This window comes from Eretmochelys imbricata, chromosome 6 (assembly GCF_965152235.1).
Source record: "Eretmochelys imbricata isolate rEreImb1 chromosome 6, rEreImb1.hap1, whole genome shotgun sequence".
NCBI classification, from domain to species: domain Eukaryota; kingdom Metazoa; phylum Chordata; order Testudines; family Cheloniidae; genus Eretmochelys; species Eretmochelys imbricata.
In genome coordinates, this window is record NC_135577.1 from 60846387 (window position 1) to 60867314 (window position 20928).

At 42.3% G+C, this 20928-nt stretch overlaps 1 protein-coding gene across 5 annotated transcripts in view; it reads left to right on the forward strand.

Moving 5' to 3' along the window:
- Positions 1-20928, forward strand: part of MADD (MAP kinase activating death domain) — a 101128-nt gene that overhangs the window by 53039 nt on the left and 27161 nt on the right. For all 5 annotated transcript variants that reach the window (XM_077818659.1, XM_077818664.1, XM_077818662.1 and 2 more), the window contains 5 exons: positions 821-941; positions 12277-12382; positions 13024-13134; positions 15789-15896; positions 15983-16147. In XM_077818659.1, coding sequence (XP_077674785.1) covers positions 821-941; positions 12277-12382; positions 13024-13134; positions 15789-15896; positions 15983-16147 — 611 coding nt within the window. The remainder of the gene's footprint in view (positions 1-820; positions 942-12276; positions 12383-13023; positions 13135-15788; positions 15897-15982; positions 16148-20928) is intronic.

Genomic DNA, 20928 nt, shown 5'->3' on the forward strand with positions numbered 1-20928 from the left:
TGGTAATGACAACCTGTTGCGGACACGCTAGACATAGTCTGTGGACCCACAGGGGGCCGCAGACCACAGGTTGAAAACCACTGAGCTAGATAATGTGTTGAAGGCTAAAATATATTGCTGTTCTGTGCAGAGTTCAGCCTGAACAGAGGGCTACTGGACTCTGAAGATTGACTAGCCCTTTGCTGAATGTTCCCCGCAATAACAAGCGCATTTTTTCTGCGAACTCGTTTGATCTGAACTTTGCGTTTGATCTGAACTTTGCATTTGCTCTCTCCCCCCTCCCCTCTCTTCTCTTCTCCTATTTTTCATCCTCTCCCTTTATCTTTGCTGCCATGATCCTGCCTGCTCGGAATTGTGCAGGGAGGGATAAAGGATCCGTCTGGGACCAGTTAGAGGACGCTGCAATGGAAACCTTTTCTCTAAGTAATAATTTCTTCTTTCCACTTCTGTGTGTTTGCAGTAATATCTTTGCTCAACACTTCTGTACACGGTGGCCTGTCCTGTTCACTTCTGTGTGAGATGTAACACTCATTGTGGGCAGTGTTAACTTTAGGAGGAAGGTGTGCACTCAAGGGCAGTTGCAAGATTGCTCCTTATGTCTGAGGTTTGGGGGAGATGCTGTCAGAGTGTACTCTAGATTAAGAGAGTGTCTTTTCTTTCTCTCTCTCTCTGTTGTGCTCTTGTTTGTAATTTTAAAAATGACCTTTTTGCTGTGGGTTTGTTTTGGCTTGGGGTGTCTTTATGGAATGGGAAGAAAGGAGTTGATCTTCCAATATCTGACTGGAATGAGAGCTTAGAACTCTTATTTAATATTGCCCAGGTAAGGAGCGCTCAACACTGTGGGACCAGATGCAGTTCTGGGAAGATGCTTTTCTGGATGCTGTGATGTTAGAGAGAGAAGGAATGGGAATGGACCAGGGACCTCAGGAAATGATCGACAGGTAACCTTATATGAGTTCTTTTGTGGTGTCTTTTTTCCTCATTGTTTCACCTTGAGCTGAAGCAATCCCAGGGTATTCACAAGTTTGATTTAATTATGTGTAACACATTTACTACTACAACTGAGTAGACCTCACTGATATAATTGACTCTCCCCTGCACAGTCTCTCCCTTGTATGCTCCCCCCTTTAGCTTAAGACCAGGACAAAGTTTTCTTTAAAGTTCAGGGTGACTTGATGCTTCTTGTTAAATGAGGAATCATAGAAGTGTAGGACTAGAATGGCCCTCAATAGGTCATGTAGTCCAGTGGCTCTCAACCTTTCCAGACTACTGTACCCTTTTCAGGAGTCTGATTTGTCTTGCGTACCCCCAAGTTACACCTCACTTAAAAACTACTTGCTTTACAAAACCAGACATAAAAATACAAAAGTATCACAGCACACTATTAGTGAAAAATTGCTTACTGTCTCATTTTTACCATATCATTATAAATCAATTGGAATATAAATATTGTACTTACATTTCAGTGTATAGTATAGAGAGCAGTATAAACAAGTCATTTTGTTCGTATGAAATTGTAGTTTGTACTGACTTCGCTAGTGCTTTTCTTGTAGACTGTTGTAAAACCTAGGCAAATATCTAGATGAGTTGATGTACCTCCTGGAAGACCTCTCTGTACCCCTAGTTGAGAAGCACTGATCTAGTCCAGTCCCCTGCACTCAAGGCAGAACTACGTAATAACTAGACCATTCCTGACAGGTGATTTTCTAACCTGATCTTAAAAACCTCCAATGGAGCAAAATTCCAAAACCTCCCTAGGCAATTTGTTCCAGTGCTTAACTATCCTGACAGGAAGTTTTTCCTAATGTCCAACCTAAACCTCCTTTGTTGCAATTTAAACTCATTGCTTCTCTTCCTATCCTCAGAGATAATGAGAACATTTTTTCACCCTGCTCCTTGTGATAACATTTTATGTACTTGAAAACTGTTATCCTGTCCCCCCTCAGTCTTCTCTTCTCCAGACTAAACAAACCCAGTTCTTTCAATTTTTCCTCATATGTTATGTTTTCTAGATCTTTGATAATTTTTGTTGCTCTCCTCTAGACTTTTTCCACTTTGTCCACATCTTTCCTGAAATGTGGCACCCAGAACTGGACACAATACTCCAGCTGAAGCCTTATCAGCAGGGCATAGAGCGGATGAATAACTTCTTGTGTCTTGCTTACAACACTCCTGCTAATATATCCCAGAATGATGTGATTTGTTGTTTTTTGTTTTGTTTTGTTTTTTTTTGCAACAGTTACACTTTCGATTCATATTTAGCTTGTGATCCACTTTCCGCAGTACTCCTTTCCTGGGCAATCATTTCCCATTTTTGCAATTTATTGTACCTTCCTAAGTGGTGTACTTTGCATTTGTCTTTAAATTTCATCCTATTTACTTTATACCATTTCTCCGCTTTGTCTAGATCACTGTGAATTTTAATCTTATCCTCCAAAGTACTTGGAGCTTGGTATCGTCCGCAAACTTTTGTTAAGTGTACTCTCTATGCCATTATCTAAATCATTTATGAAGATATTGAACAGAACCAGATCCAAAAATATACCTGCAGGACCCCACTCAATATGCTCTTCCAGCTTGATTGTGAGCCACTGATAACTACGCTCTGGGAATGGTTTTCCAATCAGTTATGCACTAATCTTTTGGTAGCTCCATTTAGTTTCCCTATTTCCCTAGTTTGTTTAGAGAGAAGGTCATGCAATACAGTATCGCTTACTAAAGTCAAGATATACCACATCTACCACTTTCCTCTTATCCACAAGGCTTGTTACCCTGTCAAAGAAAGATGAATAAATACAAGCAGAGTGGGAACTTCAGGTGGAATGTGCTGGAGAGATGATGATAGGTTGGGGTGGAGGGGCTGGACTGGCAGGCTCAAGTAGCCTGGACAATACCTTTTGAGCATTCAGAAAGTACCAAGTAATTTGCAAGAGCTAAAAAAGGAGGGGTGAATAAAAGCCCTGGGGGCAGAGGGAGGAGCTGCTTTTCAGAAATATCTTTGATCCAGGGATAAAAGCCATCCCTAGTAGGGTAGTTTATACAAAATGGTGAAAATTATACCAAAGGCAAGAAAAGCTTTACCTCACCATTTCCCCTTGGTTCAAATGCTGATATGTGGATATAGGGTAAAAAATGTTAAAGCTTCTCAGAGTCTTAGGAGCCTAAATCCCATTTTCAAAAGTGACTGGAGCTCGTAAATGCCCAAGTCTCATTGAAAGTCAATGGGACTTAGGAGCCTTAAGTCACTTGGGCTGCTGAGTCACATAGCTGCTTTTGAAATTCCCCCCCACAAGAGATTAGTAACAACTAAAGCTTTTAGGAAAGACTTCCTTATTTTTGCGGGGTGGGTTTCCAGTACAGATCATCCAGCATTCTATACACTTAGCTCTCTAGATTCAAAGATTGCATGAATTTGATTGTAATGTTTTAAATCATATTCACAGTGTACTTTATCTCCCTTTCTTTTGTTCTTCTGCTGTCCCATCTTTAACGTCACTTCTTTTTTTGTGTACATTTTAATTTTGCTTTCACTGTTTTCCCTATTTTTTTTTTTCTTTCTGGCTTACTCTCCTATGTCTTCCTCTTCCTTTCCATGTGTTGTGCTCTCACTCTCTTCCTTCCTCCCCCTTAATCTCTAGGATGCCAACTCTCTCTCACATCTGCCCAATAATCACCAATGGATTTGAGGATAAGAACCCAGTGAGCAAACAAATTGGGTGGCCTGGTGGGTAGGGCTCATTGTGGGGTTCTGGGAGAGCCAACAAAACAGGAGAGGCAGGCAAAAGCTTGGATGCATGGAAGGAACAGAGCGCCAGCAGCTAGAGAGGTGCAGGCCAGCTGTTGAAGCTGCATTATCTTTCACCCAGCCTATACCGCAATTGCTCTGAAGAATCCCCTCCCCCCTTTAGCCTGGAGAAGGAGCTCTCTGGGCTCCCTCCTGCTCCTGAGACCTGATGCTCCTACCAGCCCATATCTTACAGGTGGGCATAATTAGCATGGACCGTATCTTTGGAGCAACCTACAGTAATTCAGTATGATTCCTTTCAGTTTAACCAAAGTTTATTAATGTTATACTGGTAATCGGGAGGTGGGAATTAGTCAAGTTCTTTGAGTAGATACAGCTGTGTATTCTACTTAGGTGGGTGCACCAGTGCCGGAGAACTTTGCCTAGCAATACCTGTAGGGGTGGTGCTCATGCCTTGCAGCCCTGGCCTCTTCTCTGGCCCCAGCCCCCCCAGTTCCTTCTTACAGCCCACGGCTAGAGTCAGAGTGATGGTTTTCACATTGCACTTCTGGTCTCAGTTTCAGAAAATTTTCTTGTATCTAGTAGTAGTTAGCACCTTCGGTTAGGTTTAGCATTAGTTAAACTAGTTGGCTGTCCTATGTGATGCCCGCCCCAGGATTCAAGCATTGTCTATCTTGCGTGAGGGCAACAGTGATCCTCAACAGTGATCCCTACATAAGGTGCTTAATGTGTCCTTCACCGAGGCACAACAAAGAATTGTGCTCCACCTGCAAGTCATTCACAAAGAGCACTCAGATGGCAAGAGACTTGTGGCTGAAGCAGCACCTGCTGGAGTAGGCCAGGAGGCTCACTTCAGCACTGAGTCCCTCATCTGATTAGCGGTCACCTTTGGATCTGGCAAGTGATGCCACTCCATGCTCGAGTTCTACTGTTTCCACCAAGAGTAAGAGGAGTTGTATGGCAAGGAAGAGGTTCCATAAAACTTATCAAGACATTCCAGGGTTCAGGGAGATGCCTCCTCATCTTCTAAGAAGGGTGCTGACTGGTACCATACTCACTGCAGCATCTGGGATGGAGCAGGTCTGACTATCTGCTCCATGGTACTGTGCCAAGAGCAGCGAGAGCCCATACCATCAACTCTGGTTCCAGCCATGGGGTGTCTGTTGAGTCCTGTACTGTTGACATCAGCATTAGCACCAAATATTTTTATGCCAGCGGCGTACCAGGTGGCATCAGATCTGCTTTGCCTCTCAGTCCCAGACTCTCTACTGGTTCAAGAGTTTGCTGGTGCCATGGCTTCTTCTGTCTTGTCCTCTGTTTTGCCCTAGATACTTTCTGGCTGCGTCACAGAGAGGCACCACCTGGCCTCAGACTGTGGGGTTGAGGCCTGGCACCAAAGGCCTCCTCGACACTGGTGCGTCCTTCAGCATTGTAATTGTTGTGGTGGCAGATCCCTTCATTGAGCTTGGTACTGCCTCGGGTACTGGTGCTTCTCCCGGTACCTGGTTGGAGTATCTGTCATTCAATTACTTCTGATGCCTATTCTCTATTCCTCTTCAGCACCGGTGCTGCCCTGACGTAGAGCTTCAGTTTAGTCTGTTTGTTTCTTTGTCCTGTTGGGATTGGTAGCGAGTCTCTCAAGCCACACAAGGTTTCTCCAGTTTGTCATGACGGATTAGCGCTACCAGTACATTCTGCTGCCTTTCGGCCTGTCTTCCACTCCCCAGGTCTTTACCAAATGCAAGTTTGTGGTGACAGTATACCTCAGGAAGAGGGGAATTCATATCTTTCCCCCATCTGGACAATTAGTTACTGAGGGGCAAGTCCAGAGAGGAAGTCCTCCATCATGTCCTCGTCCCACAAAACTTACCCAGTTGTTTAGGTCTCATCCTAAACTGCAGGAAGTCAACATTAGTTCCAACTCAAAGAATCAAGTTAATCAGGACCCTGATAGATCCTACCCAGTGCAAGAGCATTCATGCTGACGGAGCAATTCCAGGCAATTCTCCAGTTCACTATGTCTGGAGTTGCAGTCTTAACCTTCAACAACAACAACCTGAGTATGCCTGAGGTTGCTAGCATATGGCTGCATGCACGCAGATAGTCCAATATGCCAAGCTGCGCCTCTTCAAATGTGGCTGAAGTTGGTCTGTCATCTGAATAGTCATCCCTTGGACAGCCTGGTCCGACTTCCTCTGCCAATCAGGACAATGTGTGCCAGGGCGTTCCGTTTGCTCAGTCCCCACCAACCAGGACTGTTGTCACTGATGCCTCCTTAATAGGTTGGGGAGCACTTCTGGGATTGCTGAAAGTTCAAGGTCTGTGGTCAGAACAGGAAACTTCATATCAATGTCCTGGAGCTTCATGCCATCTACAATGTCTGTCAGATCTTTCATAATGACATGAGAGACTCAGTGTTTCTCATACTCACCAATAAAGCTTTGTAATGTATTATGTGAACAGACAGGAGAGAGCACATTCCAACATGCTGTGTCAGGTGGTGATCAGGCTCTGGCAGTTTTGCATTGAGCAGATCATCTCTCCCCCCATGGCCAATCACTTACCTGCCGTCCAGAATCACTTGTCGGAGCACCTCGGCAGAAATTTCTCCCTGAATCGCTAATGGTCCATGAAGCTCAGCATCCTGTGGTTCATTTTTGCAGTTTGGGGCATCCCAATAATCGACCTTTTCACCACAAAAGACAATAAGACATGCCAGCTGTTTTGCTCCCAAGGGGGTCTCTGTCTGGGCTCCTTGACTGACTGATGCTTTTCACCTGAGCTGGGAATTGGCACTCCTGTTGCTTTTCCTCCAATTCTAATCATCCTTCAAGTCATTCTCAAACTGAAATTGGACTGTGCGAAGCTTATTCTCATTGCTCCAATGTGGTTGAAACAATCTTTTTTTTTTTTTTCCTCTCCCCTCACAATGTTGATTCAGCATCCCATATCCCTTCCTTTTCATTCTGACGACCTGACTCAGCATCATGGTCAGGTTTTACATCTTGCACTCAGCTCCCTGCATCTCATAGCACAAATGCTGCATGGTTAGATGATGATGAGGAGAAACGATGTTCAGAGGTGGTCCAGCAAGTCTCACGCAATAGTAGAAAGCCCGCCACCAGAGAAATCTGTTCAGCCAATTAGAAGCATTTCTTGATGTGGTCGTTAGCCTGGGAAGTTCGACTGAATTTAGCTGGTATCCAGGACATCTTGGACTACCTGTTTACACCTTCATTCTTTTGGTCCTGCACTTACTTGTTTGAGAGTCCACCTGGTGACAATTTTTGTGTTTCATCTGTACATCCACAGGAGGTTGGTGTGTTCAAACCCCATGGCAGTGAGGTTCTTGAAAGAAGTCACTCATCTCCACCCACTTGTTAAAGAGCCTGTTCCTTTGTGGGACCTTAATACTCTCTTAGCAGCTTTTATGGGACCTTTGTTCAAGCCTTTGGCAACTTCCCATTTCTCCCTTCTGTGTCAGAAAACTGCCTTCCTTGTGGACATAATGTCTGCAAGGTGGTGGTGGAGCCTCCTTACTTGTAGTTTTCTAAAGACAAAGCAACCTTATGGCCACACCCTAACTTTTTATCCAAAGTGGTTTTCCAGTTTCACTTGAACCAAGCTATATATTTACCAGCGTTCCTCCCTAAGCCACATTTAATTCCAGAGGAGCAATGTCTTCACACGTGGGATGGCAGGCAGTGTTTAGCTTTTTATCTGGATAGGACCAAACCTTTCTGCTCCTCATCTTATTTATTTATTTCATATGCAAATTAAATGAAGGGGCAAGTGATTGCTTCACAGATAGCGCCTTGGGATAATTTCCTGTATAATGACTGTATAGGAAGTAGACCAGGCTATGCCTCCTCAAAGGGTGCGAGCCCCTTCCAGGAGAGCCCAGACAATACTGATGGCATTTCCAGGGCTGCCTCTTGGTCCTCTGTGCATACTTTTACAGACCGCAGTGCCTTTACTACTGCAAATAGATCAGATGAAAACTTTGGGAGGCAATCCTGCAGTCCTTGTTTACACAGACTCCAAACTCCACCTCCTACGAGTGTTGCTTTCAAGTCACCTAAGGAGACTACATGGCTGCATCTACTCGAAGAAGAAAAAATGGTTAATTACCTGTAATTGTTTTACTTCGAGATGTGATGCAGATGTGTATTCCACAACCCACTCTCTATCCACTCTGCATCTGAGTCTGTGCTTCTGACCTTCGGTGCAAAGAAGCTGAGGAGATCAGGATGGTGGTGCCCTTATATGGCCAGGGAAGGGGCTGGGGTTCAGGGCATGAGCACCATCCCTATGGGTACTGCTATGCAAAGTCCTCTGGTCTAGTGCATACTTCTGCATTGCATCTTGCAGAACAACAATTACAGATAGGTTACCGTATATTTTGTGGACTGCTCTAAAGCTGTTTGTGTATGGCAAGCCTATGTGAATGTTCATTTGTTGTAGCATTTTGTCAGTAACTTAATTTTTTTTAATTAATAATTTTATTTTGTCTTCCTTGCTTTAGTTTTACTACTCCCTCCTCCCCTCACACACACAGCCAGTTGTGCTGTCTCTTGCTCTCATTAGCACTCAGTCAGATGTGGATGGGAGCAGAAGGCTGTTCAAGCTCCAAGCTGCCTAAAGCCCTCTCTGCAGAGGAAAGAATGTGAACAGCTAGTTAAGTGGGTGCACTTTGCATACTCTACACCAATGGGCATTTGCTGACTGTGCCACCCATTAGAGCCACCCCACCTTTCATCTGTCCCCCCTCCTCCTGCTTGTCTTGTATCCCCTCAGTCTTGCTTTTCTCAACTCATCAAGTTCTGTTCTCCACTCCCAGCCCCTTGCCTCACCAGCCAGTCAGCCACCCACACTTAGCCCCCAGTCTGTGGGCTGGAGGCCAAAATAGGAGCTATTTCATGAGGTGGGGAATGAAAAGGAGCCACAAAGTTTGAAGAGCAGCTGCTTCACTAGTCAGGGGTGTGGGAGAAGTGAGGGCCTTAGGCCTGAAAAGTAACCACTTCCTGTACAGGCTCTATGCAGCTGCAGAACAAGGGGAAGCAATTCCAGTGGGGTTACTCTTGTACTGAGCTGACTGTTGCACAACTGTGACCATGTGATGGCCATCAAGAAGTTGCAGGTGGGGAAAATAGGAAATCATAGAATCACAGAAATGTAGGACTAGAAGGGACCTCGATAGGTCTTCTAGTTAAGTCCCTTGCACTGAGGCAGGTCTAAGTATTATCTAGACCATCCCTGGCAGGTGTTTGTCTAATCTGTTCTTAAAAATCTCCAATGACTGAGATTCCACAACCTCCCTAGGTAATTTGTTCCAGTGCTTATCTACTCTTACAGTTAGGAAGTTTTTCCTAATGTTTAACCTAAATCTCCCTTGCTGCAATTTAAGCCCATTACTTCTTGTCCTGTTCTCAGTGGATAAAGAAAACAATTTATCACCCTCCTTTTTATCACAACCTTTTACATAATTGAAGACTATTATTATGTCCTCCCTCAGTTTTCTCTTCTCCAGACTAAACAAGACTTCTCCAGTTTTTCTATCTCTTTCCCAAGGTGTGGTGCCCTGAACTGGATGCAGTACTCCTGATGAGACCTTATCAATGCTGAGTAGAGTGGAAGAATTACTTCTTGTGTCTTGCTTACAACACTCCTGCAATTACATCCCAGAACGATGTTTGCTTTTTTGCAACAGTATTACTTTGTTGATTCATATTCAATTCACTGTACCCCTCCTCCCCAACTCGCTGGTCTTTTTCTGCGTACTCCTTCCTAGGCAGTCATTTCCTATTTATATTTGTACAACTAATAGTTCCTTGCTGAGCGTAGTACTTTGCAGTTGGCCTTACTGAATTTCCTCCTATTTGTTTCAGACCACTTATCTGCTTTGTCAAGACCATTTTGAATTCTAATTATGTCCTCCAAAGCACTTACCAAGCTGGGAGGGGTTGCATCGTCCGCAAACTTTATAAATGTACTCTCTGTGCCATTATCCAAATCATTTATAAAGATACTGAATAGAACCGGACCCAGGACAGATCCCTGTGGGCCCACACTCGATATGCTGTTCCAGCATGACTGAAAAAATTGATTTTCCAACCAGTTTCCACCCACCTTATAGTAGCTTCGTCTAGGCTATGTTTCCCTAGTTTCCTTATGAGAAGAATGTGTGAGACAGTGTCAAAAGCTTCACTAAAATCAAGATCTATCACATCAACTAGAAGGCTTGTTACCCTGTCGAAGAATATTATTAGGCTGGTTTGACATGTTTAGTTCTTGACAAATCCGTGCTGACTGTTGTTTGTCATTTTATTCTCTTCTTAGTGCTTAGAAATTGATTGTTTATTTGCTCCAATATCTTTCCAGGTACTGAAGTTAAGCTAACTAGTCTATAATTCTCTGGGTTGTCCTTATTCTTCTTTTTATAGATTGGTACTATATTTGCCCTTTTCCAGTCCTCTGGGATCTCTTCTGTCCTCAATGAGTTCTCAAAGATAATCACTAATGGCTCAGAGATGTCTTCATACAGTTCCTTAAGTATTCCAGGATGTATTTCATCAGGCCCCACTGACTTGAAGACATCTAGCTTGTCTGAGGGCCTGTCTTCACATACAGCACTACAGTGGCGCTGCTGTAGTGCTACTGTGCCAATGGGAGATCTTTGCCCGTCGGCATAGTTACTCCAACTCCCTGAGAGGCAATAGCTGTGTCAATGGAAGAAGCTCTCCCGTCGACATAGCGCTGTCTGTGTGTTGGGGGGTTATGCTGTATAACTACATTGCTCAAGGGTGTGGATTTTTCACACCCCTGAGTGATGTAGTTAAACCAATATAGCTCTGTAGTATAGATCTGGACTAGATAATTCTTAACCCGTTCTTTCCCTGTTTTGGCCTCGGATACTACCTCATTTACACTGATGTTAGTCAGTCCAATTGCACTGACTAACCTACATGCTTGTGTTGTTTTCTTTTATATTTATCCTTCATAATTTGACCAAATGTCCAGTTTTTATATGACACTCTCTTGAGTTTCAGGCTGGTTAAGCCAGAGTGGTCTCCTACCATACTTTTTATCTTTTCTATCCACTGGGATTGTTTGCTCTTGTGCTCTTAATATGTCCCTTTAAAAAACTGGCAACTCTCCTGAACTCTTTTTTACCTTTTAGAGACTTATCTTTTAGGATCCTTTTACCTTTCAGGACCAATTCTTTGAGTTTGCTAAAGTCTGCCTTCTTGAAGTCCATGGTTTTTATTCTGCTGTTTTCCCTCCTATGATTCCTTAGAATCATGAACTCTGTCATTTCTTGATCACTTTCACCCAAGCTGTCTTCCATCTTCAAATTTTGAACCAGTTCCTCCCTAACTATCCGAATCAAATCGAGAACAGCCTCTCTCCTAGTCACTTTTTCTACCTTCTGTAATAAAAAGATATTGCCAGTTAATTCCAAGAACTTGTTTGATCTGTGCTCTGCTTTATTATTTTCCCAACAGATGTCTGGGTAGTTGAAGTCTCCCAGCACCACCAAGTCCTGTGCTTTGGATGATTTTGTTAGTTGTTCAAAAAAAGCCTCATCCACCTCTTTTTACTGGTTAGGTGGTCTATAGTGTACCTCTATTATGACATCACCTTTGCTTTTTTACCCCTTTTATGCTTACCCAGAGACTTTCAACAAGTCTGCCTCCCACCTTCTATCTTGACCTCAGTTCAAGTGTATACATCTTTGATAAAAGGAAACACCTCCCTTTTTTCCCTATCCGTCCTTCCTGAACAATCTGTATGCTTCTGTACCAATATTCTAGTCACATGAATTATCCCACCAACTCTTTATGATGCCAGTTATGTAGTAATTGTGATAATTCACTAGTGTTTCTAGTTCTTCCTGTTTGTTCCCATACTTCTTGCCTTAGGATACAGACATCTAAGATGTTTCTTAGATTTTCCCTCTCTATTCCTTCTTGTACCTCCTTGGATTGGCCCTGCAGATCATGAAGGGAACCTGCTTGCTGGGCCTGTTGGGGAAACAGATGATCCTCCTTTGAGTGTTGCTCCCTATGAGTATTCTGTACTGGGTACACATGCACACCTGGTGCTCAAGTCCAGAAATCTTTTAGTAAGTAGCATCTGGTGGTTCTCCTCATGCTACAAACTGAAAGTATAAAGGGCAGTGTGGACAAATGCCTCTCCAGTTCCTTCTTACTACTGCATGCCCTGAGTCGGAATCCTCCATGTCCTCTTTGATCTTCTTTTTCTTTGAATTTATGAATTCAATGTGTAAATAATTTTTAATAGTTTTAGTAATTTAGTGTTTTTAGTAGTGGGGAAAGAGATGATGACCCTTTTAGTTGGTGATTGGAGCACCCTGCCAAGAACATTTCCTACAGGGAAATGACCATTTATCGCTCTGATGATTCCTTTGCTTCTGTCTCCTATAAACAGTGCTTTGTCCCCCTTCACTGCTGCAGTTAGTTGGGTGAAAGGCACCCCTGGCTCTGTTTCACAACTGGTTCTTCTCATAGGTACTTATCTCTGGGAGAACATGACCGAAAGCGCTTGGAGGAAGACGAAGACCGCCTACTGGCTACATTACTGCACAACATGCTTGTCTACATGCTTATGATGAAGGTGATACTCTGCTCCTTCCCTTTTCTAGGCACAAGACATTCTATTTGTGGTGTTGTATGGCCAGGTACAACCGTATGCGAAGGTGGGGCCATTTTCAGAGCAGTCACAAGAATTAAGCTGCGCACACTCCTGGCTGGTATTAATGAGAATCAGGGGGCTAGATTGCTATATTACATCAAGAATTTATCCTTAGTATTCATGCCTTAAATGGCCCTTTGTGTGACCCATGTTCACTTTAGCCACAGTGACATAGTATGTAATTTGCACAAGGTGTCCTGCTTACCATTTCTAACTTCTTCTTTACTAAATGCTGTTGAATAGCAGTAACACCATTTAGTGACATTGTCTTCCACCCCCACCCCTCTAAATGTGGAAGAAAAAATTGTATTCCCTTTCCCTGTGGTTTCTCTTTACTTGTCCTATTCATCAGCACCTATTCCAGTTTCTGAAGAGAACTTATCTGTTTAAACAATAGCTTACTCTATTCCTTTGTCTGGAGAAACTGTTGGCTGACAGTAGAGCAAACAGTGAGTAAGAAGATCAGTTCTTCCATCCCCTTCTGCAGTGAACACCAAGATGTCTGGATATTTTGTCCGTGATTAGGGAAAGGTAAATAACCTGGTCCTCTACTTGCTTCCTAGGTGAGCAAGAATGACATTAAGAAGAAGGTGCGTCGTTTGATGGGGAAATCGCACATTGGATTGGTGCAGAGCCAGCAAATAAACGAGTTACTAGACAAAGTGGCTAACCTAGTGAGTAAAGAAAAAATTCATGACACCATATCCCTGCCCTTTCCTGGGAAGAGAGACAATAGAGGAACTAGTCCCCAGTTCACTCCAGGGCCTCTGGAGCTCTTGAGTAGCCAGGATATTGGCTTGCTTGACTTGAAATACTTTTAATTAAAATGTAAACTTACCTTCTGAGAAAATAAAACTTATCTGACAAGACTGTTATAAATATACTGTAGATATTTTATATATAGTGAGTCTGCAGGAATGACTAAATATGCTAAATGTATATCTAAGGTTATATGGTGGTGTGATTTCAGGAATAGTATGCAATTACATAATTAAAAACTGTACCATAAGAATGCATACACACAAGGAATACATGGTCAGCATTAAAAAGAAAAGGAGTACTTTTGGCACCTTAGAGACAAGCAAATTTATTAGAGCATAAGCTTTCGTGAGCTACAGCACTGGCTACAGCATTGGCTTTCTCATTCCTGACTTGTGTGCATCCGATGAAGTGAGCTGTAGCTCACGAAAGCTTATGCTCTAATAAATTTGTTAGTCTCTACGGTGCCACATGTACTCCTTTTCTTTTTATGGATACAGACTAACACGGCTGCTACTCTGAAAAATGGTCAGCATTGGCTTTCTCATTCCTGACTTGTGTGCATTATTGTGCGATGTTAATTTTCTCCCAGTATAGCTTTTGTATGCTATGTGTTATTTAAAAGACTAACAGTAACTTGATACAATAATGTTAACGACAATCTATATTTTTCTGGTATTGAGGGTTAATTTATGAACCAATGGGAGGGAATTCCTAAAAGAGGAGAGAAATGATCAGAGGACTGGGGGGATTGACTTTGGAGTAAAGATTAAGAGCAGTTATCTTGGTACTCGAATAACATGGTGACAGATGCAGTATAGGAATCTGAATAGGCTGGAATAGCTTGCCTAAAATACTGCTAATTGGAAGGGGAAGGACATAATTCTAAAACTATTTGGTGGTTTAAATATAAAAAATAATTAAGAGGAATTGTTCTATGACAGGGATCCCCAAACTTTCAGAGTATTATACTACTTAATAGTGGGGCTGCTTCTTGAGCCAACTCCCAGTCACACTCGGATTTGCAGTCACACACCAGCTGAGTACAACTACTGTAACTGCTTGCATGGAAAAGCTTTATGCAGACCCACACAATCAAATTATCAGAGGGGTAGCCGTGTTAGTCTGGATCTGTCAAAGTGGCAGAGAGTCCTGTGGCACTTTATAGACTAACAGACGTATTGGAGCATAAGCTTTCGTGGGTGAATACCCACTTCTTCTTTCATATTCACCCACGAAAGCTTATGCTCCAATACGTCTGTTAGTCTATAAGGTGCCACAGGACTCTTTGCCGCTTTTACAGTCAAATTAGTTTCCCCCCTCCCAGTCAGTTTCTCCTACATCTCGAAACAAACATACTCTCTCCCTCCCCACATCAAAAAACAAAACACACCCCCAAAATAATCCAAAAAAATCTGTTGCTCCCTCAGGCTACCTGGCCTCTCATCTCTATCATCCTTTTGCAGGCTTCTTCATGCTTGCTGCTCCCCCCCCGTGTTTCCACACTTAGGCCCTTCCCTAATAACCTCCTTACCCCCTCCACTCTTCCCACAGCCCAATTCCTGCTTCCTCTTTTTCCCTCCCCATACAGTCTCCCCACTTCTACTGCCGCTTCCACTCCCATTTAGCAGTCCTGTTATGACTGCTGCCTCCTCCCACATCTCTCAACCTCCTTCTTCCTTTGGCCAAGCTTTTTAATTTGAGTTAACTTAGGCCTGATCTACACTTTAAAAATGAGATTGACCTAGCTATGACCATTAACGCCGACCCTGAGTACCGAATTCTTCTGTTGATCTAGCTACTGCCTCTCGGAGAAATGCATTAACTATTGGATGGAAAAACTCCTTCTGTCAATGTAGGAAGCATCTATACTTCAGCCCCACAGTGGCACAGTTGTAGTGCCATAACTTTGTTGCTGTAGTGTGACATGCCCTAGCTCACGTTAAAATCCTAGAGAAGATGAGGCAGGTTGTAGTTTTCATCTGAGTTAGTAGGTTAAGTTAAAGAATGCAAAGTAAACTCAAGTTATAACTTGTTGCCCCTAACTCGAGTTCCATCCATGCATAAAACTTGAGTATTTGAGTGACAGTAGTTCTTTTAACTGAAGCTGGCTGGCCCATCAGAGTTTATGCTAATGTTCAAGTTAGCACAACTTGTCAGCTCCTAACATGACCACTGTAGGTGGACATAGTGCTGCTAGTCCTCCAGTACCTTCCCACAATTCCTCTGTGTACCCAGAAAAGACAAGGGAAGTTTTTCTACAATTCATTGGGAAAGAATTCACAAGCAGTTCGACTTACTGCAGTGGAAAGAACCACGGGATGTGCCCCCAGAAGTCTTAGCACCACACGAGAGAGTATAGTACTAGTGTGAACATAGCAGGACGAGTATTAATTTGCAGGGTGGCAGTTCTTGCTTAAGCTACCCTATCTTGAGAAGTGATCACTTGAGTTAAGAACACAACTTTTATCCTGGTTAAGACACAGCAGATGTAACCTACTAGATCTTTTATAAAATCACAGAAATTAGGGGTGGTAGTTTATTAATTACAAATCTTCCTTTTCTATAGGGCGGCCGAGAGCTGTCTGTCCGGCCCAGTGGCAGCAGACACATCAAGAAGCAGACATTTGTAGTACATGCCGGGACAGATACAACAGGAGACATCTTCTTCATGGAGGTAGGGACAAGAATAAATAATAGAACCGCTAATAATGCTAGATGTATGATGTGAGGATTCCTAGCTAAGACTCTTTATACCCTCAGGTGTGTGATGATTGCATTGTGCTGAGAAGTAACATTGGAACGGTGTACGAACGTTGGTGGTATGAGAAACTCATCAACATGACATACTGTCCTAAAACGAAAGTGCTGTGTCTCTGGAGGAGGAATGGCCAGGAGACACAGCTGAATAAGTTCTACACCAAGAAGGTATATCTGTCATTTCACCCTTTAGTTCATAAAGGAAGGGATAGGGCAATGAATCCTCAGTAATGATTACTGAATTGCAGTATCTGTTTAGCAGAACTGATGTTTGACACAGGTATTACCTGTTCATGTGAAGGTTATTCCAGGAAGGTTATTCCACTTTTTTTTTTTGTATTGGGGACTGCAGACAAAAATCTAATACCTAGTTTAATTTTGCTCAGTTGGGGAGGTCTCCTCTTCGTTAAATCTTGAAATTGCTTGTAGACTTGAAGAAAATATTTTCAGTACTTTGGTAGATCGTGGATTGGCAGGCCTAAGTATAGAAAGCTAAATGAAAGCATTGCCACTCTGGGTTTGCCATAAGATGCAGAGAAAAGAAGAGGGAACCAGTGAAGAGTCTTCATGGACCCAAATGTTTGGATTTGCTGATTCTATGGATTTGCATTTGCCACTAGTTTCAAAGCCTTTATCTTCTCCTTGTGCTTGCTTTGCAGGTAAAAATAAATGAATTCAACCTGCTTGGAAAAAAATGAATAGCTCACAGACATTGAACTCCAAGGGAGCTAAAGATTTGTAACTACTGTAGCATCATATTATGTGCATAATTCTTTACTAAGCAATTAAAGACAGGTTCCTGGCCCCAAAATCTTACTCTCTACATGAAACAAGATCAGGAGATAACACAGGAAGGGCATGGGGCAGAGAGGACCACAATGACAATTTCCTAATACAGTAACTTGGGAAGCTAACTTACGTATCTTGAGGCTCATGTATTTCTTAAAATCATGGTATCCGATTGTAGATGATAGGCTTCCTAGAAGTAATGCCTAAGAAGGGACTTAGAAGAGGAGAGTCAGGAGGTGTGGCAGTAGTGAAATCACTGTAAACCATGACAGGAAAAGCTATATGGTTACGAACAAGTATTTTTGAGAGTAGTGATTGCTAGAAGCTGGGGGAGGAGAAAAGAATAGGTTTACTCTGAGGCCCAGCCTGCACTAGGAAACTGACCTGTTGCTGATACTGATTGTCAGTAAGTGGTACCCCCTGGAATGGGTATTGAAAATGGTTTAACTGCTAGTGTAGATTTTTTTTTTTTTTTTTAACCATCATTATTTTACTGTCCTAAAGTGCAATTTTCAGTTGGGTTCCACTGTGCTTTCTCTAACAGGCAATGACAACTGTCAGCAAAAGGTCAATTCCTTACTATGAACTTGGGCCCAGTGGGCTTAAAGTGGGTTAGTTGTAAATGGAAGTTGTGACCTCACACAGGCCTCTGATTTCAGAATTGTAAAATGCACCTTTTTTGAAATTTTAGAGAAGGCTCAGTCTTGCAGTGTAATAAAATAATAATGAAAGTTTGCTTTAATTGAGGTGATCAGTAGTAGCTGTGTTTAATATTTTAAAATGTATAGGAAAGAAAGTACAATGGTGTGTGTGGGGAAATAAATTTCAAAGATGGAGGAGATTGGAGAAAATAGAGAGGGAATGAGGAAGGAACTTTTAGGGGGAGGGTCTGTGTAAATCCTCCCCATAACTCAAGAGGCCAGATCGCACTGTGTCCCTATGGGTGAGGGTCAAGATCCCATAGGTGAAGATGTACCACCTTTGGATTTCAAGAAAAGCAGTACATGAGTTCATGGAAAGAGCACAAACATTTAGGGTTTAGTAACACACAGTCATTTTGGGACTGTTTTGTCTGTTATGCTTGTATTTTATCTATGGATTTAGAGTAAGGGGAATGCAGAGAGGGGAAGGAACTAGGGAGGTAGGTGGGAATTAATACAGGAAATAGATATGGAAGTTTACAAACAGAAACCAAACTATAGTCAGGCACACAATCGTGTATGCAACATAATTAGAAACAAGTGAAACATTAGCAGTACAAGGGTTCATGCCATTAAACAGCTAAAGAATCACAATTTCAAGTTTTTCAATAAGCTAAATAGTTATCAATTGTTCTTCCTTTTAAAGTGACATCTTTGAATGTCAAGGGGTTAAGTAATGTCATTAAAAAGAAGAAAAAGCCCTAGTGGAATTAAAAAAACAAAAAAACCCACTCAGATTATTCTACTTCAACTTTCCATTTTCAGGAGGGGCACATTACGGGCGTGAAACGTAATTTATCCAGTGGACATTTTTTCTTCAGCAAAAGAAAAGAGCAGTGGGTATATTTGCTAAATGTGTCAAATTAAAGTTCATTTTAAGATAAGGAGGGATGATTTATATGGTTGAAGGGCACAATTGCTGGGTTATTAATAGCAGTAGGCTCAGTGTATTTTCCCAAACAAAAGCAAAAACTTTTTAAAGTCTTCTTTAAAACACTGTGAAACTTTGGAGAAGGGGAAATTATACTTGGAGGATAATTCAGTTGCACTCCAACTAGTTACTGATTTGATAAAGACAAGGGGGATAGGGAAGCAGATGCAGCATTAACTTCTCTGTGCCAACAGTTCAGCCTCTCAGATTGCTGGAGAGAATTTCACTCAGGGGAAAGAGATGACACGTTTTATTCACACCTTCATTAGTTATATTCTAGAATAGATGTAATATTAATCTCTAAACCTTTAATGAAGCAGCCAAGATCTGCAGAAATTGGCATTATTACATGGTGAAATCATGCACCAGTGGAAGTAATATTTGATAGCCGAGAGAAGTGCCTAAGATTACTTTTTTGGAAAATGAACTGCTTGCTTCTCCAAGACAAAGATCAGTTTGCATTAATTAAAGAGGACATTGTAAAATACTTTCAAATAAATGATACAGATAATACAAAAAGAGGCAGCCTCTGGGAAGCAGGTAAAGCACTCTTTAGGGGTCAATTGAAAAGCAGAGATACTCAATTGAAAAAGAAAGACCTCAAGAAAAAATAGAGCTAGAAGAGGAGATAAAAAGGTTACAAGACATTCATAAAAACACAAGTCAAAAATTTATATCAACAATTAACTAATTTTAGGGGGAAATTGGATATGGTGATGACAGATGCCACTGCAAAAGCACTGAGGTATAAAAGGAGATGTTTTATGAGAGGGGAAATAAGTGATACACTGTTTTTGAATACTTTTAGGCTTTTGAGCCAATAGTTTATTATTCCACCAATTAAGAACAGCCAGCAAGATAGTTATATACACTGCTTATTATAAAAATCTCCATGCCTCAGATACTCCAAGCTCTGAAGTTATTCAAAAATATTTGGAAGTAGCAGGCTTGCCAAAGATAAGCAAAATTGATAAGGAACTTTAGATAAATAACAGAAGACGACATCCTAGAGGCAATAGCAAGTATGAAAAGTGGTAAATCTCCAGGACCTCATGGTCTTCCAGCTGAAGTGTACAAGGTATTCAAGGAGGTATTAGTGGATCCTCTGAGAGGTATCTTCAATGCTGTTCTGTTAGGGGAGGAACTTCCATAACCTATGAAAGAAGCTACTGTGGTTGTTCTTCTCCCTAAAGGTGAAAAAGACATTAGCACAGGAGCCGGAAAACGGGGGAGTCTGGGGAAGAGTATATGTGCCGAGTTTTTTTAGTTTTTGGGTTGTTTTTCCCACTTTTTTGACAAGAGCTTTGTTGGGAAGGCTATGACAGCTACTGAGGCAGCAGTGGTAATGATCCAAAGAATGGGAAAGACCAGATGACTGGTTGTTGAAGCTGTGGGATGTACATTCTTTTGGAGAGGGTACCTGAAAGGTGCTTTGTTTGTATGAAGTGCTGCCTAATAGATCTGATAGAAGAAAAGGTCTGAGGTTTGGAGATGCAGCTAGAAACTATGGCTGAGTTTCAAAGAGGAATTGAGCAAATGATGGAGGGAAGAAGAAAGGAGGTTGAAGGAAAACCTCAAGATTTACAGATGCAAGCTGGACCAGAGAACTGTGAGGGTAGATTGCTGGATGAAGGAAGTGGAAGCGGAAGCATGTGACTGAGAACAAGGGAGAGGAACAGATCAGCTAGCGATGGAGAAATAAAACTGAGGAACAAGCTTGCTGAGTTGGAAAATGATGGGGAGAGTCAGGCAGTAACAGAAGATGGGAGAGCAAGGAAGAAAAGAGCAGCTAGAAGAAGGGAAGAGATAATGGACATAGCCCTAGTTTGGATCCCCAGAAGGATAGAGGATGACTTGCAGAAAATTGCAAGTGAGAACAGAAGACAAGAAGACTCGTAGCCAGAAAGAAGAGAAGAGGTAAGGCTGGAGACTCACACCAACACCAAGAAAAGGCAGGTCTGCGTGGTTGGGGACGATCTACTGAGAAGAACACACAGACCTGTCACCAGAGCTAATCCAGAGAACAGAATGGTGTACTGTCTGCTGGGAACTAAAATATAGTGTGTGGGCCTGAGCTGAAGAGGCTCCTAATGGGAGAAGGAAAGAATCCATTGATTTTCCTTCGCGTGGGAACAAATGCTGCTGTTAGATTCTCACTGGGACATATCAAGGAAGATTACACCAGGCTGGGGAAGACACTTAGAGAAATGTGATCAAGTGATCTTCAGTGGGATTTTTCCTGTCCCTACAGGAGAAGTGCAAAGACGAGACAAAATTATGATGATCAACAAATGGCTCAGGCAGTGGTGCTACAAGGAGGGCTTTGACAGCCCTGGGAGGCATTAATGCACAGAGGATGTTCTCATGGGATGGCCTCCACCTGAGTAGGAGGGAAATAGACTTCTGGGATGGAGGCTGGCATAACTGATTAAAAGAACTTTAAACTAGGAAGTCAAGGGAGATGGTTGGGTGCAACTCATGTAATCTCCATTTCTGATTATAACATTGGGCAGGAGGAAAATCAAGTA